The sequence below is a fragment of the Drosophila erecta genome, unplaced genomic scaffold, assembly GCF_003286155.1.
Source record: "Drosophila erecta strain 14021-0224.00,06,07 unplaced genomic scaffold, DereRS2 tig00000126-arrow-pilon, whole genome shotgun sequence".
Lineage (NCBI taxonomy): Eukaryota > Metazoa > Arthropoda > Insecta > Diptera > Drosophilidae > Drosophila > Drosophila erecta.
The window spans coordinates 10,975,400-10,999,512 of record NW_020825209.1 but is presented as its reverse complement, the minus strand read 5'-3'; the positions used below and the strand labels follow the sequence as shown (position 1 = coordinate 10,999,512).

General features: G+C 43.6%; 5 protein-coding genes across 6 annotated transcripts in view; 4 read left to right on the top strand and 1 right to left on the bottom strand.

Annotated features, from left to right (window-relative positions):
* Positions 1–3,574: 3,574 nt before the first annotated feature.
* LOC6551013 (larval cuticle protein 16/17) lies at positions 3,575–4,848 on the top strand. Its single transcript, XM_001978228.3, has 2 exons — positions 3,575–4,006; positions 4,436–4,848. Exons 1-2 carry the CDS (start codon positions 3,694–3,696, stop codon positions 4,642–4,644), a joined length of 522 nt encoding a protein of 173 aa, XP_001978264.1. The 5' UTR covers positions 3,575–3,693; the 3' UTR covers positions 4,645–4,848.
* A 7,850-nt stretch (positions 4,849–12,698) lies between these two features.
* LOC6551028 lies at positions 12,699–15,548 on the bottom strand. The gene is made up of 4 exons (XM_026982064.1): positions 15,039–15,548; positions 13,275–14,126; positions 12,937–13,109; positions 12,699–12,844 (listed from the first exon to the last, which is right to left on the bottom strand). Exons 2-4 carry the CDS (start codon positions 14,102–14,104, stop codon positions 12,771–12,773), a joined length of 1,077 nt encoding a protein of 358 aa, XP_026837865.1. The 5' UTR covers positions 14,105–14,126; positions 15,039–15,548; the 3' UTR covers positions 12,699–12,770.
* Positions 15,549–16,298: 750 nt separating this feature from the next.
* Positions 16,299–17,383, top strand: LOC6551027. The gene is made up of 2 exons (XM_001978226.1): positions 16,299–16,469; positions 16,616–17,383. The coding sequence occupies exons 1-2, from the start codon at positions 16,299–16,301 to the stop codon at positions 17,381–17,383; spliced, it is 939 nt and encodes a 312-aa protein (XP_001978262.1).
* A 3,581-nt stretch (positions 17,384–20,964) lies between these two features.
* Positions 20,965–22,719, top strand: LOC6551026. The gene is made up of 2 exons (XM_001978225.3): positions 20,965–21,022; positions 21,345–22,719. The coding sequence occupies exons 1-2, from the start codon at positions 21,016–21,018 to the stop codon at positions 22,193–22,195; spliced, it is 858 nt and encodes a 285-aa protein (XP_001978261.1). The 5' UTR covers positions 20,965–21,015; the 3' UTR covers positions 22,196–22,719.
* A 444-nt stretch (positions 22,720–23,163) lies between these two features.
* Positions 23,164–24,113, top strand: part of LOC6551022 (protein-tyrosine sulfotransferase) — a 29,080-nt gene continuing 28,130 nt past the window's right edge. For both annotated transcript variants that reach the window (XM_001978221.3, XM_026981661.1), the window contains exon 1: positions 23,164–23,693. The gene's annotated coding sequence lies outside the window, so the exon portion shown is untranslated. The remainder of the gene's footprint in view (positions 23,694–24,113) is intronic.

Here is a 24,113-nt window from a genome sequence, read left to right as displayed (position 1 = left end):
TGATGGGAATTATTCCATTGCCGGCAACAGGCAGCACACTCAAAGCCGCAAAAAAGTGGGTAAAGTGCTCCAGACCAGACCAAAAGGTAGCTATTCCAGCGGAGTCCCAAGTTTTTCGGGGGAGTCGGTGAGGCTGGTGGGGGGAGATGGGAGATGTAAGCAGGGGCAGGAGGAAGGTCCACAACAAGTTGTATCTCGGAGATGTCATGTCACGTAGCAGGCAGCGCTACATGGACCATTCATACAAATTTTGTTTTATAAGCCACTTTTATACGTTATTTGTGAGTAACTTTGTCCGATTCAGGCGCAGCTCCAGCCCGTGTGTTTATCTGTATCTGTATCTGTATCTTGGCTGGGCTTACTTTTTTGGGCCATTTCATTGCCGCAGCTGTAGATTCACTTGCGAGCAATTGCCGTGGCACAGTGGCGTGGGCTATGGAGTTGGCCAGAAGTTTGTAAAATGTATTCGTGTTCTATGTGGACTTATCGCAAAAATAATACCGAAACTGCAAAACTTACTGCTTGCTACTTAATAATTCTTACCCGCTGAAGAAGTTATAAGTTATTGAATCTATTAAGTATTGATATGAATTAGAAGCACTATCATTTCTTAAGTAGTTTGTTTTCCTCGTTTGCTACCTTGTCCAGTGCTGCCCACTGTGCCACCATTCCGTTGCGTGCTGAAAGCTGCGGCACGTCGTCAGCAGAATGTTAAAGGGTCCCCAAACTGACACCTACGGAGTAAGACAAACCGAGCAGCACCTCCTGCTGCTCCGTGTCCATGGATGTTGCTGCTGTGGATGCGATGCTGCTGCCGGGGGAAAACTGCATCCTGCCCAAAAATAACCAACGCACGGTAATGACAAACAGCGTTGTTGTCTCAACCATTTAGCATCACCGACAGCTACACTCGCAAAAACACATGAATCCAGCTGACCCCGCCAACTCGGGCTGGGCAGAGAAAAACTCGATGTCATTTTTATAGTCACAAGCTAATGAGCTGAAAGATTAATATATCATATTTAGGTATATAAGTAAATACAATTATATGTATAGAGCCAGTTCTCGACTATTATTCTCTCTGCAGCGGCAACACTACCAGGAATCGCCTTCAGTCACGACTGCACAGCAGCCAGATCTTCCTTCTTCTGCTGTTGACTCTTTTTTGGATGCTGGCTTTGTCATCGACAGACAAAACAAATGACCTTGCTGATGAGGCACCTCAACTACGCCGCCTCCATTGAGCCACTGCGCTGTTTGCAGCTACACGGTGGAAAAAAAGGTGTGGTTGTGGAATGACATATTCTGCTGCGAATAAAAGTATCTGAGAGTACAAGTATCTGAAGAATTTGTACTGATGCACACCATAAACTACGAACAATCAACGCAAATGTGAAACTCGCAGCACCCACATTTTGTTTCTCTGTTTCGATTGGCGCAACAAGTTTGGCAAACATTTTGCACTTTTGTATTTTAATTTCGGCCGCTGAGCATCGCCTTTTGTTCGCCTGGCCAGAATGCGAAATGAATGCTTTGTCACAGGCAGAGATAAAATACGTTTATAAATAAATCAGTTTGCGCCAGGATGAAGGAAGTGCTTGGTGCTGCTGATGTTTCTGTTGCCACTTTGGCGAGTTTAGCGCGCCTTTTTGGCGCCCAACTGGCGAACTGACAAAGTGACAAACTGGCAAAGTGACAAACTGACACAGTGACAAACTGACAAACTGACACAGTGACAAACTGACAGAGTGGCAAGCTGACACAGTGACAAGCTGACAGAATGACTGCTCGACTGACTGAGCGACTGTGACTGCGCTTGTCACTGTGCTGTCACTGCGACTTGGCCATAAATCTGCGCCGGATGCCGCGAAAAATGCAAAAACCATGTGGCCGAAATGGAAATAAAAAATTAAATAATTTCATAAATGCAATTTGCTTAAAAGGTGGCTGGCTTTTAATGCACTGGCGTGACCTTTGAGGTGTGCGCAAATTAATTAAACGTCGATAAGTCCGTGTCGACATATCGACAGCTGCCCCCGAGCAACACTGAGCGATAAGTTACGCTGTCCCTGAGTCTCTGAGTTCCTGGGCTTCCTGTGCTTTCTGGGCGCACTGGGCTCCCCGGCTCCCCTGCTCCCCGGCTCAATTGCACATCATTAACTTTGGCCGACTGACCAAGTGGGCACACCCCTCCCCCTGCCACACGGAGCTCCCTGTGCGCCCCCGGCATTCAGCTGGCCAGATCCCAGGCCTGTGTTCGCTAAATCGCTGCACATTAAATGCAATTAAGAAATGATTGAAATCATAAATTAGCCCTAATTGGCCACAGGACGCTCGCCTCGTTCGCTCCTCCTTCGTGCCCCATCCCCCCAGCCATTTCGATCCTGGTGTTGCATCTCCACCGCTGCCTGCTTTCAGCTCCACGATGACAGGCGAGGCGGCACGTATTGGCTGGCCAAATTGTAGGGTGCAAGAATTGTTGTATTTTTAGCTACTGCCCGGCACCGCGCTACACCATTCCCTTTTTTCCTTAACATAAATATATTTTGCTAAATTTTATATAATTTTATAAATCATTGCAGCAGCTTATTAACTTAAATACAAGAGCACATTATAGAAAGCAATCATAGGGATTTGACTGATAAGTATCCTATTCATTTTTTACAAGTTGGGGCTATTTAATGTGTTTCCAAAAATTAAAAACCATATTTTCCCCTGCCTAATAAAGACATGAATTTAATTGCCCATTAGTTGTTGAACAGCCATTCTGAACGGGCAGCACTAAAGGCACTTTGCAGCGATTGCCTGGCCATCCGTCAATTGGCCGCAAATCGATTATGTCTGCCGTATCAGTTTCGAACTGTGATTGCTTAGCTCCACGCCCTTTCCACCTCATCCGCCCCCTTAGCCCCCGGAACCCCCTTTGCGCCGCTTTAGCCACCTACCGAAACCCCCTGTTAACCCATTGTGAGCAATTTGGCGGCCGTGCGAACAGCGGCAAAAGCAAACACACAAAAGAGGCGCAACCAAATTGCCCAGTTAGCAACCTGTCCAGCCCCTGCCCCGCCCCAACCGCCCCCTTTAACCCATTGAGCGGGGCACACCGATAAGCATGTGTGTAAGTAGATGAAATTAAGATTTTTTTTATATGATTAAGCGTTGAGAATTTTTGACGGCAATGGCTCAGAGAGATGTACGTGCACTGAGCAAAATGCTACATACCATTCTATATACCAGCAATGTGCAAGATATATATTGTACATACATATATATGATTTAGGATAACAACAAAAGCGAAACAATATTTTGTACTTATAAATGGCAGACTCACATATCCAATTATTTTAGAACACAGTCCCTGTACTGATGGGCTCATTGTAAGGATAGTGTATGGTTAAGCAGGGAAACACCTTTTCTAGCCGTGTATTTGGCTCTCAGTCACCCTTGCGGATATCCCGCCGCTCAGGCTGAAAATCTTCGCTGCCTCAGTCGCCGTCGACTGCTCTGCTCGGCTCGCTGCCTTCTCGATGGCGACTATAAAAAGCCAAAGTTACACTGTTTCCGAATTAAACTGCTAAGCAAACAACGCGCGACAGCACACAGGCCACCTGCAGAGCCCAAACATCCCACACATCCCACCCATAAATCACATCACCTCCACATATCCACACACTCGCACCATCCCGAGTAAAAATGGCCACTTCCGGTTCGATCCTGCTCGCCATCTTCCTGCTGAGCGCCACCCTCATTTCCGCCCAGCAGATCAAAGAGACGGCGCCCAGTGCGCGATTACTGGATCGATTCGATAACCGATACCCGGACGGAAGCTACGAGTATCGATTTGAATTGGACGATGGAACAGCTCGCTACGAGCGCGGATATTTCGCCAAGATCAACGATGTGAAGACCCTAATGGTCGTGGGCTACTACGCCTATCGGATGACCGACGGGCGTTACATCACCGTGTTCTACAATGCCGATCAATTTGGCTATCGACAGAATCAGTGTAAGTACAACTGGGAATTGGTTATTGGTTATCGGTTATCGGCTAGCGGTTTTCGGTGTCTGGTGATCGCTAAGTGAATACTATTAGAATAGGGTCTGAAATATAAGCACAAAAGGAAACATTAACTATAGTTGCAGGTGATTTGTGTGCTGTGTCAGAATATCCAGCTCGTGGTATTTGATATCCTGCAGACGTTGATTCAATCACAAGGTCTATAATTCCCAACTGAGCGCACGAGTGATCGTTTTCATTGACCACGAGTGAAATGATTAATGTAAACGAGTCAGCCATTATCGCAACTCTTTCAGCGAAAATTAATAAGGCACGCAAACACCCATCGATTATTTGCAGCCCCAAGACCAGAGATAGCCATAACCCTCCACTCGAATCTGGTTTATATTAAATTATATTATTTTGGTCCGCCCACAGCGATCACGCCGCAGGAGTATCCCAACCTGCCGCGCTCCATCGAGGTGCCCATGGTCAGCAAGGCATCCTCGGCATCCTCGGCATCCGATGGCGTCTCCAGCTCCCAATCCCAATCCCAGTACCAGTCCAGGCTGGAGGCCCTTGGTAACCCCGCCATGACGACGACCACGCCCCGGGGGGCGGGGACAAATCGTAGGGGCCGCTACTGAGAGTCCGTAATTGCACACCATGCCCATTATTATTATTATGGCTCCTTGCATCGTTTTCTTATACATTTTTTTTTTTTTGTGGAACTTTTGTCCCCCGACTACTCGTATTATATTATTATGAATTTTAATTTTTTTTTGTAATTTTTGTTGTGTTCAATGAAGTGGGATTAAAAAATAATAAAAATTTATTAAGGCAAAGCAGCGAAAAATTATGAATTTATTATTGAAGATGTTCCCAGTTGTTTGTAGCTGTTTTGCGCCTCCAGCCCCTTTCCAGTGCTCGTTGGTAAGATTTCGCGATTTTTCGAAAGTCGCCGACAATTTGGCAATAAATTTACCACAAGCGTTTCGGGCAATAAAACATACAAGTGCAGGGTAGCCCCTCGCCACCCAATATATATATATATATGTATTTATATATATGTATTGGAGATCTGGCCATATTTTTGCATTTTTAACACATTTTTGGCGAGGTTCTCGGGCCGAGGGCAATTAAGAAACGAAAACGAAACCAGGCAAGAAAATGTCCAGTGCACAGAAAAAAACAGTGCGCTGCTTACACATATTTTGTATGGTACTTTACTTTATTGCATTTATTGCATGCAGCCATGAGGTTCTGTGCAGTAGAACACATGTATCTATTCGTACTGGCATAGATAGTTGAGATACAAATTAAAAGATATACTTCATTTGAAGTCTACGATTTTGTGCTCGATGCAGGAACGATTTGAAACGAAATGGAATGGAATCTCCGATTCCCAGCTCTCGAGTGTGCGAAGGTTCATCATAAATTTATTAAGTGCCGACAGGATACCTGGGAAACGAGTTCAACGCTCGGCTGACTTGCGGAATGAATTCAGCTGGCACACTCTTCTTTTTTCTGGCTTTTGTTGTTTTTTGTTGCTGTGGGCCGACTATTAAGCCATAAAACATAAAAGGCCATAAAAAATCATCTTGAGATCGGATTGCAATGGACCGACCAGCTTAATTGTTGGGCCTAAAAAAAATAAAGCATGATTTGTGTGCTCGTAAAATTGAAATTGATTTCAAATCAGATTAACCCAAGTGTTGCATAAGAATAATGATCAAGTAACTGGCGAAAAATATCGCGCATGTTTGCAAAAGAGAAATCGAAAATTAAGGACTTAAATCGCAGAATATTTTGCTAATCAAGACAAACAAAAATAAATTGGATTAAAAAGGAAATTGCAGAAACGCAAGCTTTTGGCTGCAATGAAAGCAATACTTGGCTCGCCGCATTGCTAAGCCGAAGAAAAGGCGATGGAAAGTGGCAGCCAAAGTGGGTGGCACGGGGATGGAAAATGGGTGGAAAAGGGGCTGGCCATGTGGGCGGTTGGGGCAGGTGGCCGTGGCTCGTGGCCTTCGACACTTGACTCGATGGCTTGCCACTGTTCTCATTGAGGAGCGCGGCTCCACAGACCGCAAGATAAATCCAAAGGAAAAGCGACGAAACTTGAGTAAAAATAAAAGGAGAAAAAACGGGCTGGTTAGGCAAATAGCTGGATGCTCTTGACCAGCCAGCTATTTACCTACATTTTATAAAAATTACCTCTGCCAGCGTTATGCGTAATTGAATGCAACGGATTTTGCAGACACCGGCATTTCGTTATAATTAATTTTTTCTTTATTTTATGCAAGCACACTAAAACTATTTACACTCCATTTTGATTGGATGCCATGGTGGCTTGCATTTTGATAAAAACAATGTAAGTTCACAAAAGGCAGGTGGTATATATTATTTAAAAAGAAATGTACACCTTACTGAATGTATCCCATTTAAATTGAGGTTACATATTGAGCAAATCTCATTTGAAAACATCAGTAATTAGGGAAAGGGAGAGCTCAGCTTTAGTTAAGTGCGGACTGCACCGTTCGTGTATTATATTACAAAAACCAACAAAAAAAACACAATAAAACCAACTTTGGCGAAGTACTTAAAGTGCCTTTTGCAGTTGAACACGAACAGGCAATCCCCTTCGAAATCCCCTCCAGAACTAAGGCTTTCCCGCTTTTCTCGCTTTTCCACTTTCCGACTTCCTGCAGGACGAACACATGTAGCTGGGAGTCGTTAAAATTATCAATGAAACTTTACAAATCTTCTTCGGGAAAAGAGCCGGCAAAATGGATTGAGGCGAGGGGCAATGGAATGGAAAATAAGAAAGGAATAAAGCCAAATACAAGGGAAAAAGTTAAGTTGCAACTTTGTTAACTTTGACGCTTATTAAAGAGATGAACAATCCAGCAACTAAGTAACAGGAAAAGAAAAAACTGGAAAAGAGGGACAGCTTCGACTCGATTACATGGAAACCCTGAAAAATTGCCCCATGCCCATCAGTTCAATGTCAATGCCAAGATCCTAGTTTTTCCATTAAATTCACATCAGCCGAATCGTGAACGCCTGCCCAATATATAAAAAATATAAATATTTTTCCTGGCTCGACTGAGGTATAATCAAAAGGCAATAAATATTGCAAATGTGACAAAGCAGACAATGTTTAACTAGGACATGGACCCCTTCCTTCCAACGCCCAGTTGGCCAGGAAGCGGCTACAAAATGTTTGCATGCTGCGGTAACAGCAACAAACAGCGAAAAGGCGAAAAAAGGCGAAAAAGCGAAAACAGCGATGGGAAAAAGTAAGTAAGCCAGAGCCAAAGGATGAAGAATAAACAGAGGTGGAAAGGACACAAAAAATGAGCAAGGTCCAAAATTAACTTAGCCTGGCCATAGAGGAGAACACCCTACCTAAGTTACCCTAACTTAGCAGTGGAAAATCGCACTTAGCTTTGTTAATACTACATTGCAATATACATGGATATTAATACTCTATACTGATTTACTCCATACTGATTTGATATTCTCAAGTACTACTTACTTACCAGTACTGTTTTGAATATTATAGTTTTACAAGTAATTTCGAAAGTGCTTGAAGTTAGCCTGGAATGTAGCTGCCCCTTTGCAGGGTATGCGATAAAGGGGATAAGCATTGTGGCACACCCGTTGCAGGGGGTGGGCGGGGGTGCCGAAAAAGGATGGCGGAAAAAAATTAATATAAAATGCAAAAATGGCTTTTAAGCAGCGAAAGTCGCGCTTAGCGGGGGAGGCGAGTGCCGGGGTGCCACCTCCCAAAGGACGCAGGAGGCAGGTGCGCGGGTGGGCAGGATGTGGATGTGGCAAAAGGACATTGCTGTTGTTTACCGGTGGGTGCCGTGCCGGCTGATGTGTGCAGTTCATCAGCGACCGCAGCAAAAGGCTGCGAGGTCCTGCAAACACACAGAAAGAATAAAAGGACAGCGGACAGAGGACAAAGGACACCACATCCTGGCAGTTAACCATCACAAAAACGAGCATGGAAAACGAGGAAATTAAATTATCATAGGGCTGGCTAAGCGGAGTCAAATGAACCAAAAAAAAGGGTTCATTAAAAGCGAAAATATGGCAAAACGCTGAGAATTGAAGGTGCACACTCAAAAACACAACGAATGCCATGCGAGTGGGACCAGTTTGTGGTGCCACCTATACTGCAGCCCTGAGTCAATTATGAAGTGCGGGCTAATTGCATTCCTTGGTTGGAAGGAATGCCTTTTTTGCTGCCCTAATGGAACTGCCAGTTGCCAGGCACAAGTTGTCCCCAAGATCCTGTCTAACTAACTCCTTGCGCCACACACTCCTTTGTTTATGCAAGTGGAAATTCATTATTTTAGCATGCAAGCCGCAAATTATGCTATGAACTCTCGTGAAACCTTCCCTTTGAATTTGCACAAATTTCGCGCATTTGGTTTTTTTCTGCGAACTTTGCAAGTGGAATTACTTTATTGGGCGCGGATTAAATTCATCTGGCATTGCGGCCGAATTTCTGGCGGAGAATTAACATTCCAAATTGAATTGGGGCTCAGCAATTTATGTGGAAATATATATATGAGGAATTTTTGGGCTAACTGGTTGCTGGGATATCACTGTTCAAACTCACGTAATTGTATTTTGTGTAAATAAAAACACCATAGACCCCCTAATAAATACCATTTAAATGAGAAGCATTTTTGCAATATTTTTTACTTAAACCGGGACTGCTAATTAAATAATTAATGCTTGTTCATCGATCGCCTGAAAGCTGAAAAAAAACCAGAATAAACTACATTGGCAAAAAGTGCCCTTATAAATATTTAAAAATTACCACAAATTGCCGCTCGTCAACTTAATCAAGAGAGATACTCGATTCGAGTCAGTTGTTTTGGGCATACATTAAATGAAGTTCCAGTTCCACCAATTATTTTCGCTTTAGTCAATAAAAAAATGTGCTTACCAGAAAATCGGGTGACAGGAGCAGCAAAAAAGGACAAAGAGAATTGCGAGCCGCACAACAACTGTGGATTTCATTTAAATTTTTAACGAAAATCCACTAAGAGCATTGCGAATGACCAGAACTTCGACCAGGTTAGTCGTAGCATAATAATGCATAAAAAACATTTAACATACGAGTATACTCGTATGTATAAATGCACGCTCTTTTGTTGGCCGCAAAAAGGCGTAATTTCTGCCTTTTTTTGTGGCTTATATTGTTTCTGCTCCCCGTTTGGTTTTAAATGAACACGAAGCTATTCGTTGTATCAATGAATTTATTCGCTGGCCAAGGGAAGGCATCTGAAATCCTCTGGAGCTGAGTTCCGATCCAAGCTCCACGTTCCACGGCCATCCGCACACATTGATAAACGCATTACAAGATATTTTGTACATTTCATGGATTGCTCGAGCTGAAGAAGGGAGGACATATGTGCATGTGCATATGATATACGAGTATATAGTGTATGGCATAAAGTCAGCCCGTGTTAAAATCTGCTTTTATGATTAATTGCCGTGGCGCTGCAAAAAAGAAGAAAACCACGACAACGAAGGCGACTTGCTGCATTTCAATTTGCATTTTCATTTCGTTTCGTTTCGCAGCAATTTTCATTGCTCTACCACTTTTCCGGGCATTTTCCATTTCGCACATTCACACTTTTTTTTGTTTTTATACCCGTTACCGTTGAGTAAAAGGGTAATCTAGATTCGTTGAAAAGTATGTAACAGGCAGAACCGTTTCCGACCATATAAAGTATATATATTCTTGATCAGGATCAATAGCCATGTCCGTCCGTCTGTCCGTATGAACGCCTCGATCTCAGGAACTACAAAAGCTAGAATGCGGAAATTTATTTCCAAATATTGCCACGCCCACTGCAACGCCGACAAACAGAACAAAACTATCACGGCCACACTTTTGAAAAATGTTGTGAAGTGGCATATCTCTAAATGTTTCTGGCGCAATTCTGCATTTAAATTTAGAAATTCTTTTTTAATTTTTTTTTAATTTTTTTGATGTTATGATGTCGGGGAATTCGACTATAACTATCTTGTCTATATATCTTGTTTTTTTTCGGTGGGCAAGAAGTAATTCGGCATTCGGCTGATTTAAGCATGATCCTTCTGTAATCGCTCGTAAATTAATACATACATTAATTTCTCGCACAGTTGACAGGCAACCAGCAAAATTGAGCAATCAATTTTCAAATGATAATTTAATTGGTTTTCCAGCAAATTTAGATATTAGGCTCGAATGCATTCAAGTAATGTATTGCAGTGCATTACACTTACGCAGCTAATATTGGTTTTTAATATCAAGAGGATGTTTGATAATAGCATTTTGCATTATTGTTATTTCAGTTTTTAATGCATTTTTTCCGGTGCCCCACCACTCGGGTTTCCCCATTAAATCCCACTTGGCTCCACAATTCGTCCGCCTTCAAATTTGTTGTTCGTTTGGTTCTCATGGAAATTGGCGCGTTTATCTTGCATTATTTTGCGCACATTCGCTTCGCATAACTTTGGGCCTCCGTTGCAGTCTGTGTTTCTCCGGCTCAACTTAAAGTCACTCCGCCTGAAATGCACTGAAAGAAATGGGGTGGTACAGCACAAAAATTTTGGAGCCACATCTAGTTCAATTAAATTAAATGCAATGCCATACATAGGACTACAATTTATGTACAAAATGTATATGTTTTTGATCTAAATACGCCCTAATATTTTTGTGTAACATCTAGCTGTTACATACTTTTTCACACGTCTAGCATACCCTTCGACGGCAAGAGCACGGATATGAATACCTATAATGGTGTCCATTAGTTGGTTATTAAAGCGCCCATTTAAGCTCATTTCTTTCAGTGCTCCCGAGACTTTCGCCAGTGCTTCCGTTTCCTTTTGGGCCCAGCGGAATGGGGCTGCAAATGGGAGCGCAAGGACGAGAGAGAGCACAAGGACGAACTGCAACTGGCATTTTTGGCGTTCCCGGCACGCGCCCACTAATTTTATTCCTTAATAAAAACTACGGGCGCACAATGCGCTGGAGGGAGAAGACGAATGCCGTTCGTGCACGTAGCAATCGCCCCCTCTCTTTCCATCCCCCTGCGGCCATCTCTTTCTCCTGCCCCCGGGTGTAGCTATCCCGCTCATTGGCCCCATTGCAGTGGGGTGGGCGCTACCTTTGGCGAGCTTCGCTATCAAACTAGCAAAGTTCATTAAAGTGATAATTACAAAGGCCGTAAAAGGAACGACGTACGGCCAAGACGACTGAAAAATAAACCCAAAACACAAGCAAAGCAAGGCGTGGAAAGGGGGTTGAGGGGGCGGAAAAGGGGGTGGCAAATGTAATCCTTGCAAGCCAAGTTCCGAATTGAGCCCTTTATTTTGAGGTAAATATCTGGGGATATATATTTGTAAATTATACTGTAAATTATTTTTTGAGCTCTTTAAAAAGCTCTCAAAATCGAGAATTCATGTTCGATTTAATTGGCAGACTCTGCCGCTTCCAGGGGGATAATCCATATTTGTTCTGTGAAAATCATGGAAATCGGAGCAAACCGATAAAGTAAGGTCGGACATGAATTTAAATAATCATAAGCCGAGACCCGAAACGAAGAAAAAAGAAAAGCTTTGCACAGCTGCCAACAGGCTGACGCCCAAGGACCAAGAAAACTTTGCGGCATAAACAACAAACAGGGAAAATGCGAGGGGTGGTGGACGGGCGGAAAATCGAGGGCAAGAAAAGCCATAAACTACAATTGAAAGAAACAACAAAGACATTGCCAGCAGCCACAGCAGAAGGCAAAAAGTAAATAAATAAATAAATAAATACACATGTACATATGTATGCAAAAATGCCAAAAGGATTGGCCAAAAGTGAAATACTTTGATATGCATCTAAATGGCATCATCAGCATCATCCTTGCCCCTGCCCTTAACCCTCGACTGCCCACGGGTTTTTTAAGTGCGAAAGTGCACTCAGAGAATATGGGTATGTCTTTTAGTTGTCAACTGGAATCGTTATTCGGGGAATATTATTAGGAATACACACAATTTATCCCATCAATATAATATAGAGCTAAATCTATAAAGCTAGTATATTTAATTCATTTATATTTATTTTTCCGTATTAAAGCATACACAACATGTAACAAGACATCAATGGCAATGGCAGGAATATTATTTGATATGCCCAGAAGTATTTTTCGCAGTGCAGCAGCTGAAGATGGCAATCAGAAGCACTGCGATTGAGAAAGCAACAGCAAATAGAATAGAAATCAGGCAACACAACATCAACATTCGGTGCTTGCAAAATCGGGTGAAATAAAAATAGTGCAAAAACAAAATACGAGCAGAAGCAAAAGACAAAAAACAAAAAAGGCGACTAGCAAACAAAATAAAAATACTGCAAATCATTTTGTTGGCTTTACATTTTATTTCGCCATTTGTTTGCCTCCAACAAAGTGAACGTTGGGTCGAAAAATGACAATAAATAAATATTAATTTCTAACTTCTAAAGAAAACATATTTATAATTTTATTGTGTAAATTGAAAGTTAAACCTTAGCAATTGTGCCAAGATACACAAATAGCTTTGTATATATTTCGATTTAATCCGTGTACTAGTAAAAATACCACAAGTTTTCTTTACAATTTATTGGAAACTCTTCCGCTAAAATAAGTTATAAAAAAATAAAAAAAAATTATATATTTGTTTATTTACTGCGGCAAGAACCACTGTGCCGCCAGTTGGAAATCCAGCCCATCCTCATTCACATATTGGTCGCTTTTGTGGCTTTGTAATGCAAATGTTTGGGCAACCCTGGCTGGTGATAGTGGAGCTCGACTGTTGGGGGAGGGGGTGGTGGGAAAATGGAAAATGGAAAATGGAAAATGGAATATACAATCACTATTGATGGCAACCCTGGACACACTCACTTCTGTAGACATTGTAGCCCCGCTCGTCGGCAATGTAGTACTGCGTCTGGATTTGGTTCTTGGGTCCTGGAATGGGCACTGAATTGTAGCCCTCCTGCACGTTGATCACCCGGTCACCCACTTTCTTGGTGTACAGCTTCTTGTAGTTCACCAGGCCGTTGCTCATCACCAATCTGGAACTCGGTTAGGTTTCAGTATTTTAAGGAATTTTTAAAGTGAGTGTCTACAATAACTAGTCACAATTAAATTCGTTGGCGAACAAAACGTTGAAAAAACACTTGCTGTTATTTTAGCTTATATTTATATTAGCTTTGGTTAATTAGTGGCAATCAACTCACTTGTACTCCTCGGTGCCGTTCGGGTGTATAACGTGATAGTTTTGCACAACATGGGCGTAAATGGGCGTGGGAGTGGGCGTGCCCGTGGGATGGCTGGTGGTTACCGGTGGACCCGTGGGTGGTGGCACCTCGTCGAAGAAATAATCAAGATTCTCCTCTTCAAAGTCCATTTGCGGAAATACAACCAATTGATCCTCGTACAATGGCCACATTTGCTCAATAGGTGTCCCAATTTGGGTGGGCTTGGGAGGAGTGCTTGGAGTGGTGGTACTGGTGGCTCTAGTGGTCCTAGCTGTTGTTGTTGTGGTGCTGGTGGTGGCCAGCGGCGGACTGAAGTCATCACCATCCTCGATGTCACTGGGCCAAACAACCAATTGTAATTCATAGATGGGCTGGCTGTCCGGGGACTTCAAGTGGCGCCGCCAGTCTGGACTTGCAGAAGGCATCTCCTCCACCGGCTTATTACCACTGCCGGGCCACGCCCCCCTCCCCGGCAACGCCCCCTCATTGTGGCAGCCTAACGAGTCCATTGTCGCCGCATCGAAAGTCAATTTGCAGTCGATGCGTTGGCCATCCACTTGAGCAGCAGTGGCCTCCGTCTCCGATTCCACTTGCTGCTCCTCCGCATGCGGGTCATAGTTGCTGGTGGCGACGGTGGCAATGGTGGTGCTGGTGGTGTCCGGATCCGCATCCGAATCCGAAACCAAATCCGAAACCGAATCGAAGTGCGGAGCTGTAACTAGCCCGGCCTGCAGCAAAGGGATTAGTGTGGCCGCCAGCAGCAGCAGCTGCAGGAGGACCAACTCCGGCCGGATTCTGTTTGATGACATGTCTGCGGGCGCTTTTCCTTGCCTTTTGCACGCTGCCAAAAGGACCGGACTTGTATTTATACGAATCAAAGGCAGTCAGTCGCTGCAGGCTGCAGCTGAATTCAAGTTGACTGAATCATCATCGCCATCATCATCATCATCATTATCGTCGGCCGCACTCTAGACATCGGGAATATATATACGTTATACATTACAATACCGTTATGCGCCAGAACGGCAAATATGTAAGCTGGCTTTGAACCGGCCACTTTGGAGAAGGGCCAACAACAAGCAGCCAAAGCGGTCTTAACCCGTGGATTACACAATGTTGAAATAAATATTTTGCCACCTCAAATAATGCAAATAGATTAAATAGCTTCGTGGCATATTGCTCATACGCAGTGTATGCCGATTCTTTCGTTTTACCGCGGAATGACCTTTAATTTAAGCAAAGCAGATACTGTTACTCAGAATATGAATTAATAATTTTTAAGCAAGAGCTATTACCAGCCAGAATTATTTAGAGTTATGCCACAACGGACATTACGCATACGCAACGTTGCGCACTATTTGTTAGACTTTACCAATCATACTATTATCACCCCCTCAGCAGCCGGGGGTTAAAATGCATGGCTATGTGATGATCATGTGAAGCCGAAAGATGATGAAAGTCGGTAAATAAGCATGTGTACATATGTACTCGTGCATTTGAATGAATGGCGGGGCAGAGGAGCTTAGGTGCAGGATTGTTAAAGTCTTTATAATGGGCTCGTAAATGTGCTAATGGGTATTTGGTCGGAGTTGGTTTGTTCGAGGGGTGATCGAAGTTCATTGGCTTAGTTACCGTAGCTGTTTTTACTTAGAACCTGTTTCTTGCATTCAATTACATTTGCTAATTACTTTATTTGCTAATTTAGCATGGTTTTCTAGGTTTTTTCTTTATTTTTTCCTGAACTTTCTTTGTCTTCTTTCGCCACTTTTTACCTTTGGGCCATAAATGATGCTTAACGTTTAGCGTATTATTTTTAGGGCTTGCTTCTCGCCAAACCGGTTAAAACTTTGAATCATTTTGGCTGCTTATTTCGATCGCAATTCTGGTTCTTTTCTTTCTACATCGATGTTGTGCACTTTTTCAAGGGCAGACAGCCTTATAATTTAATTCAATTTCTATTTAATTGAACCAAAGGCGTCTTTAATGTGCAATTTGTCAAAAACTTTTTGATTTATGACTCCGAAACAGCAAGCGGCTGTCAAGCAACTTGTTCATTTCACTCCACTTCTTTCTCAGTTTCCTTTCCTTGCCTTCAAGAAAATTTAAAATCTTGCCCGAAATTTCCATGCAAACGAAACATTTTCCACCAGCCACCCCACACTTTGCGTTTCCTCTGCTTTTTCCTTCTGTTTTGTTGGCACAAATTTAATTTGATTTGATTTTGGCCGCTGGACATGGCGAGCCCCAGGCAATTTGTCAAAAAGCTGTAGCTACTTTATATTTTTATATACAGACCTATTTAATGACATTTCCCGTTTTTTCAAATTTTTGGAAAAAATCCAAATATAATATCTTTCAGTCATCACGCTATACAAGTATAATATTGATGGGCATGCAAGTGGTGTGCCATTTATTGAGTACCAATACCTGGAGGCAAAGATTTCCAGCTTAGGCGTGTGCAATGTATGAGGAATTAATTTGGCTAAAATAGGCAAACAATTGGAGAGATGGTCCGAGTAAAAGTAAGCAAATTGTTTGGATTTGCTTGGTAAATTCGTAAGACAAGTTTGGAAAATTAATGAACACCTGCAGATCCAAATAGCATTGAATATAACTCAATAGCCTGTGTATGCTTGTGTACTCGTATGTCTATATTAATATTGAATTTAAATCCCATAAGCTTTCAAATGAAGATGCTGTAATTTCGCTGGAAATTATAAATTCGTATATGGCAGTTATTTAATGCTGACCCATATTTTGGGCGAGCAAAGCCAGATTGTTTCCTTATTAAAAACGATTTTGATTCCTGGCAAATCTGGTTCCATTAACTGCACCCCAAAATATCATTTAATATCGGGATATGACCACGAAAATCATATATAAGAAGTGGCGAACCTGGCCACCACATCAAAGCGACTCCAAGCCAAGTCTGATAAAGGACAATCCTTATTTCAATTTAAATTTAAATTCAAAGGAAAATTGTATTCAAAATATTAAAATATCATGGCTTACGTACTGAGCTTAACCATCTTTATGGCTGCAGTTACTATGGGACTGGCTTTGAGCACAACAACTACAGCAAGCACAAGGAAACCCGTGCCCACCTCCACTGAAAAATCCATGGAAAAGGACGAGGCCATGAAGTCCTTGGAACGCCGCGACAAACGCCAGTTGGTAAGTGATTGACTATTGCATTTGGATTAGTTCAAAGCTTCTAGATTCGTCGTGAGTTTGTTAACCATTTCTGGGCAGACTTGATAGCCTTTGCATCATACTATAATACTATACCATAATACTATTTCCAAACACTTCCTGTCCAGACGGCCAATGGTGGCCAGAGCAGCCTGGCCGGTTCCACTGGCAACTATCCCGTTTTCTTCGATGGCCTAAATGTGAATCCCCCGCTGCAGCCACTGCCGCCCCTCCAGCAGCTGCAGCCCCTGCAACCGATCACTGTGGTGACTCCTGTGGCCTCCAGTTCGAACGCCCAGAGCCAGCAGCCGCAGTCCGGTTGGCTGCCCCAATTCGGCCAGAATCTGCCGCTCATCGGAACCTGGGTCGGTGGCCTGCCCAATTGGATCAGCGGCCTGGGACTCGGCTCGCTAAACGGCGGCTTCGGCTCTCTGGGTGGCCTGAATCTGGGCAATCTGGGCAACCTGGGTGCAGTGGCGCCGGTGGCCTCGGTACCGGGACAACTGGTCGGCGGATCCCTATCGCCCAATCCCCAGACCACTTGCCCGCTCACCCAGAAGCTCAACTGCCGCTGCGAGCCGCTCATCCAGCTGCCGGGTCTGAAGCCCAGTTCCAATCCTCTAAGGACGCAACTGGTGCAGATTATGCGACAGAGTGCCCGCAAGAATGACGACGGTTCGCAGGAGGTGCGCGTGATCCTGAGCAGCGGTCATGTGATCTACCAGCGGACGGCCAAGGATCGCGGCCAGAGTGGCTACCTAGCCATGAGGATCCAGTCGGGCAGGTACTTCAACATCTACTACAGTGTCAACGAGAAGGAGTACACGGTGCGGGCGGATGTCAAGGACACGCCACCCACCTCCGATTTCGATGACGAGCTGAATGGTCAGCTCTAGGAATTGGGCAATCCCTGCCCTTACTTATTTTTTTTTTCATATACTTAACTAGCCATACCTCTTATAAAACGAATTTAAACACATGTATATTCAAATTCGGCGACTATTTAAACGAACATTTCCTAGCAAAAGTGTAACAAGTTCTAAATGCCGAACTTACAATGCAAATTTGTAGCAAGTCTCATCAAAAAGCACTCAAATACGGCCACATATGTTAAGGCACCCAATTTGAACCCCCGCCCTCGAAATACTCCGTAAACTCTATTAATCCCTTTTTTATTCGCAACTTTTGTTGAACTCTACAACTACAAACTAGCTGCGAAAGAAATAAACAACAATGAAACACATTTCTGACGATTGCTCCTTGGGGACAAAAAGTTTAGCTACAAAGACAAATATTCATGGGGGTGCGGCAATAAACTTGCTTTTATTGCCGAAAATGTTGTTAAAGGGTTAACAAGAGCGGCTCCTTAGCCCAACCAATTCCAAAGGAGCAACTCCGCTAATTAGCGAAGCCACACGGAAAAGAAATAAATAAGTATTTATGATTATTTTCAGTATTCAATTAATATTATTCAGGATAAAATGAATGAACTCTGCAAGGGAAATACGAGCACGCAAATGCAATATACGATATTTTAATGTACTTTTTAACTATTAAGTGACCGGGCATAAACTTGTATACTCGTATGTTGCAGACACCAGTTGAGTGTTGTGGTCATGGAAAAGCGCAGGGAAAGAGGCCAGCAAGCAGACAAAGAGCCAATGGGCAAATGGAAATCAAGCTGTAAAATGCCATACTTTCCGCACTCCACTTTTCCACCACTTTGTCTTTCAAGTTGTGCGCAGAAGTTTCGCAATGAGCCGGGAAATGGAAGCTGCCAGGATATGCCCAGAAAAACGAAGTCGAGTGCATGTAATTAAAAGTTCCCTTTTGTGCCGCGATTGGTGGCTCCACGAAAAGGCAGTGATTAGTCCATGGAACAGCAGCGGTGCTCAAATATAGTGAAAGGGTATTTCCAAAGGCAGGAAGTTTAATATTAATCGAAGTTTAAGCTGGTAAATTGAAATGCACATCTAAAAATGCCATGATAACTGAGTTACTATATTCGCACATCAAACTAGATTGATTTGAAAAAATGCTAAAGCTCAATTTGATTTTGGCACCTGATTTTAGGATGCTCAAAGCGCTTCCAGTAAATAATTTACACAGTTGTTGGATAGGGGGGCGTAGCAGGGGCGTGGCTGGTAATGAAACCGCATTGCTCGGCGCACACGAAACTTTTCACAAATCATAAATGGTCTCGGGACACACACACACACATTTGAAAAATGCCCCATTTTAGATGCCCCATTTCAGACCCCCATTTCAGCCCCCTTTGAGCGCCACTCCCCTTTCAACCAACCGCCTCATTGGTTATGCCAGTTGCAAAAGTGCTGGCAACAATTGAAATTGCCGGACTCGTTGATGAGACTTTAAGCTGCGGCTGCAGCTGAAACCCCGCCCCTAATTACGTATTACCAGATGACTGCCATTAAGTGCCCTAAACCAACCAGCCCCCCACCCTGCCTACAGCCCCGCTTTTAAAGCTCAAGCATCTTGAAGTGCTGGCAAACGCACCATTAAATCAACTAAATGCTCCACATTTGCGTTGGCTTTGGTTTGTTGGTGTTACCAGTGCCAGGTGGGCGGGGTGCAGCAGGTTATATAAGCGATGTCAGGGCTTCAGCGCCCATTAGCTGATGTGGCGGCGCAGCGGCGGAGGAGGAGCCCCAAACCCGTGTCCAAACCCAAAGCCAGACCCAAAGCCAGACCGCAGACGAACGTGAGTGACCGGCGACGACTAGACAGTGCGAGTCCATCCATCCATGCATGTGTACATATGTGTGCGTCTGGATCTGACCCATCTGACCCATCTGACCCACGGCGATGGCCCCTGAAACCAGGATGCACCTGGCCCGAGAGCACACCCTCGAAAAACTGCTGCATTGTGTGGCCAGAAAGCGGGACCGCGACTGCAACTGGCCTGCAATAGCGAGGCACTGGAAAAAACTGGGAGATCAAGTTCTAATAAATCCACACAGCCGTGAAATTGAAATCTTAGATGCAAGATAAATTATCTTAAGCAATTAAAGTTTATGAAATGCTCGTATTAAAATGAGAACCGAGTGCCCTTTAAGCTGAGCTTAGTGTATTTTTCAAAGTGTGACAAGGACAAGCAAAGCGACCAGAAAAGGATAACCAGTGAGAAGGACCCGTGGAGAACGGATGCGAATCGAGAGCGGAAAGCGTGACAGATAGATGGGATGGGGCAGCAGGGGGTTAATGACGGAGGGCATTTGGTTCGAGGTACTGTGGAAATGATTAAAATGTATTAGGCGAAATTAAGTTGGCCAAACAGAGAAATAGGGGTAAAAATAAAGAGGCCAAAATGAGGTTAAAACGTTGCATAAAGGCGAAGCGAAACAAATTCATTAGGCTCCATTGCATAAAAGCATTATACCTTCATAAGGATGCACAACGAAGCCGAACAGCGTTGATTTAAATGATTAAAATCTGCAACATTTTTGCGTTTGTTAATCTTGTTTAAGTATCGCCAGACTTATCTCTGGTTAATTGGTTTACCTGAGTGAAGGGCGCGCAAAACTGCAGGAAAATGCAGGAAAATCGTGGGTAAACCTGAAAGCTTAATAATGCCCCAACCACCCCATTGGGAATCCAGGAGCCACTGTAAACAGGTGCAAACGTTGCGCAGCAATTCCAACAAACCCTCTTAACTTTTGCGCCCAGTTTTCCACTTTTCCCTTGTTCAAATAGTTGTAAATGGGCGAAAATGCAAGCAAAAAACAGTGATCCACTTGAAAGGGAAAACAAGAAAAATCATTGAAAGGCAACAATGCTGGGAAAACAAAAGGAAAACAAACTCCAAAAGCAGCGACCACTAAATAAGTGGAGTGCGTGGACGAATGGAAATTCGGAAAAGCGGAAGAGCGGAAAAGCGGGCGCAAGGAGCTCCAATGTGGCAAATAAATAAAAAATCAAGCGATTCCCCCATTCAACTTGGCGGATGGAGATACATGTAGGGAATTTGAACGTGGCACTGCAAATAAACGGGATAACTGGTTAACGACGAGTTTTAACTTACAAGCTATTGTTATCAGTTTGCTAAAAAGAGGAACAAACCTTTTGTGGTTAATTACAACTCCATTAAATGTGTATACGTCATATGTAATGAAAATATGTGATGAAAAAATAAAGTATGAAAGTACATAATTACATTTTGGACGACTCGAGCGAATTTTAAATTTACAAATTATTATGGGATATAAAGATAAGATACATGTTGATAAAGAAGTATGAAGAAAAACCCATATATACATATCCGAACATACATGTATGTACATATTTACTGTCATTATATGGGCTAACATAATAAGCCCCTTAACTCTCCTGTTGGCCAATCGATGACAAATTCAACAAGAGCTTGACAAGATCTGAGTCATTAAGAATCGAGATTGTTATCTGGGCATGTAGGTATGTTCCCGATAAGCGATAAGCGAAACACAAAAAGACCATCAAATCGACCACGTTCTCAGTTGAAAGTCACAGCTGCTGGAGAACGGACAAGAAAATGGCAGGTAATTAGGTCGTAAGGCCAGGATGCCATAACGAAAACTCAATGAAACATTTAATCAGGGGGATAATGGAAGGCTGACTTACCTTAAAAGTACACTATGAGATGTAAATCAATCTGAATTGATTGGAAACTTCATAAGTGGCACTTAAATTCTCGAAACTAAACGTAAAAGGTGCACGAGTAATTGAATATTTAATTTGCTATTAACTCGTTTTTTCATTCGCTTCAAAATAAACTAGTTTGATGGGTGGCCCACAAATTGCAGGAGTTATACCATTCGGAGTGCTGTTAAATAATAGCTATATTTTTCTATTATCCCCCAGACCACACGTGGATGCACTTCAGCAACGGCAGCGTGCCGCCAAATGCCGTGGTCGCTGGTCACGATTCGGATGGGCACACCATCTACGTGGGCCGCGCCTTCTTCTCCAACGACTTGCTGCCGGCGAAGGTGATTCCCAACAAGGGCAAGGCCTACGTGGCGTATGCGTGCGAGGAGCACGAGCTGGAGAACTACGAGGTGCTCTCCGGCTACAACTACGAGTGGCTGTCGGCGGAGAATGGGGAGGTGCCGCCGGGCGCCGTCAAGGTGGGCCGGAATGTGGATGGCGAGTATCTGTATGCGGGCAGGGGCTATCATGCCGGAAGCCTCACCGTGGGCAAAGTGCATCCCTCCCACGGCTGCCTGTACATCCCCTACGATTCCGACGAGGTGAAGATCTTTGCCTACGAGGTGCTGTGCCAGCCGGAGCGCTGGATCGACACCACCGCCACAAATATCCCGAATGGCGCTCTGGTTGCTGGGCACGATTCCAACGGGGACACCATCTACGTAGGCAGGGTGTTCCGCAATGGAGATCTGCTGCCCGCCAAAGTGGTGCCGGCCAAGGGCAAAGCCTATGCCGCCTATGCCCAGGCGGAGCACGAGCTCACAGATGTCCAGGTGCTGACGGGATCCGGATTCCGCTGGGCTCCGGACTCGCACGGAAATGTGCCACCCGGAGCACTGTCCTCCGGTCCGAATGTCGACGGGGAGTCCCTGTACGTCGGCAGGGCCAACTACTGCGGCAGCTTGAGTGTGGGCAAGATCCATCCCTCGCACGGCTGCATCTACATCCCATATGGCGGCGAGGAGGTGCGCCTGGAGAACTACGAAGTGCTGGTGAGGCTCTAGACGGTCGGACAGCTTTGTCTTCATTTAATTCTTTTTTTTTTAATAAATATTTTTTTACACAAGCATACGAGTATATAACTCAAATGTTAAATTGAACAGCTTTGTTCTTTAAGCAACGTGACTGATAAAATTTATGGCTATGCACCCAGTAGTTCGAAAAGAAAAGTTCCCAATCATAGAGTTTTGCTGAAAATAGCTCCCAGTCGTTGTCATGGAAATTTCGAGCTAGGTGGGGAATGTCTTTTATATGTGGGTTATCATATCGGCTATCAATTAACAACAATCAGTTGATTAGTCGGCCATAAATTTGCGTCAACTTATAGCATAATTCACCATTTGCCTTCGCCCACTGACTTTACAAACGCTACATCGTAAAACTCAGCCAGATATCGCAGTTATCAGAAAGTCTATATGCAGTCGATTTAATATAACTCGACCTTTCGCCTGCCGAGGTAAAAAGTTATAGTTACCTGTACTCTTTGTAACTTTTCTTGTATATTAAAAAGTTGATTAAAACTTTTCATAAAGTTAAAATCGATATATTTGTGGCGTGCGTAGTTTTTTATTTCATTGCTTATTAATATACGCACGTTGTAATCCCGTTTTGAGCACCTATTTTACAGAGCAAAGTTTCCTATTATTTTATTTATAAAGTTGCCACTTTATTTTGCACTTTATTTTATAAATAAATCACCATTGGTTAGCACAACCAGTGTCGCCACCTATCAAATGAATATTTGAACAAATGAGCGCCATCTATGGGCAGCTTTCCCAAAGCTCTTTCGCCATCGGCCGCCAGGTGGCTGTGAAAGTTGCGATGGGTTCTTGGCAAAGCTCCTAATGCTTGGCTGTCAGTGTGACTGCTTGAGCGATGCGGCAAAACACCACGCGACATCATAGCGCCACCCAGATATTTTAGGCAATTCCAGCCACACTCAGTCGACGTGCAGACCGCCGCCCCGCTCGGTCACACTCTGCCACCAAACAGCACCAAAGTCGGTTGTCGTCGCGAAAAGTGCAAAAAGTGCGAAAAGTGCGAGTGCATATTTGCTGCGAACAGAACCGAGAACACAGTGACGTGACGAAAGTGGTCGAGTGACGAAGTGTGCGAGCGGGCTGCATTTGTTTACGATTGCCGATGCCACTGGCCAATCGGTAAGCGGTACGTTGTCGGGAAGGGGAAGGGAAACGGGGAGAGCGAGCTGCGCGGCAAGAAACGAAAGCAGAAGAAGCAGTTCACACGCAACGTGCAACATTGTGTGCGTGTGTGTGTTTGTTTGTTTGTTTGTTTGTTTGTTTGAGTGACGAAAATACAACAAGTGCAAGCAACTATAGTGAGCGGCAGCAACAACAACAGCATAGCAACTCCTTGCCGGAACGAGACAGCAACAACAACAGGACTGCGATAGCGGAGAGAGAGAGAGGAAGAGAGAGCTGTTATCGTTGTTGTTGCTTAACAATGATTAATGGGGAATCTGCCGCTACAACAACAAATCAAGTAAGTATGCCGCTTAACTAATTACATTTTGCAGCATTATTTTTCTACTTCCTTACTTTGTGTTTTCGTCACTAAATTCATTTACTATTTTACCTCTTAATAATATAAACTCCACATTCTATATACACATTTAGCTTAATCAATTAATTTATTGATTTGTAAGCCGCTGTTGCAAGCTAAAACCTGGAATAAGCCAGTAAACATCTTCACTTCTAAGTTTTCGATGAGTTGATGAGCAGCACATGTACTTTTTTATTCACCAAGCATTTAAAATGCTGTGGTTTTTCCAATGTCTTAAAGTTTTTGTTGAATTCTCATGTTGAATTATTTCAACTACTGTTTGCACATTTAAGGGTGAGCAAAAATTAGCTACCAATAATAATATTATTATAGTTTATCCATAACATTTCTCTTACATTC

What these genes read in the sequence shown, in the direction of transcription:
- LOC6551013 (XM_001978228.3), top strand. Translation starts at nt 3,694, where the DNA reads ATGGCCACTTCCGGTTCGATCCTGCTCGCCATCTTCCTGCTGAGCGCC. An exon ending in TGGCTATCGACAGAATCAGT is followed by an intron (nt 4,007 to 4,435) that starts GTAAGTACAACT and finishes GTCCGCCCACAG; the next exon opens with CGATCACGCCGCAGGAGTAT.
- LOC6551028 (XM_026982064.1), bottom strand. Translation starts at nt 14,104, where the DNA reads ATGTCATCAAACAGAATCCGGCCGGAGTTGGTCCTCCTGCAGCTGCTG. An exon ending in AACGGCACCGAGGAGTACAA is followed by an intron (nt 13,110 to 13,274) that starts GTGAGTTGATTG and finishes ACCGAGTTCCAG; the next exon opens with ATTGGTGATGAGCAACGGCC. An exon ending in GGGCTACAATGTCTACAGAA is followed by an intron (nt 12,845 to 12,936) that starts GTGAGTGTGTCC and finishes CTCCCCCAACAG; the next exon opens with TCGAGCTCCACTATCACCAG.
- LOC6551027 (XM_001978226.1), top strand. Translation starts at nt 16,299, where the DNA reads ATGGCTTACGTACTGAGCTTAACCATCTTTATGGCTGCAGTTACTATG. An exon ending in GCCGCGACAAACGCCAGTTG is followed by an intron (nt 16,470 to 16,615) that starts GTAAGTGATTGA and finishes CTTCCTGTCCAG; the next exon opens with ACGGCCAATGGTGGCCAGAG.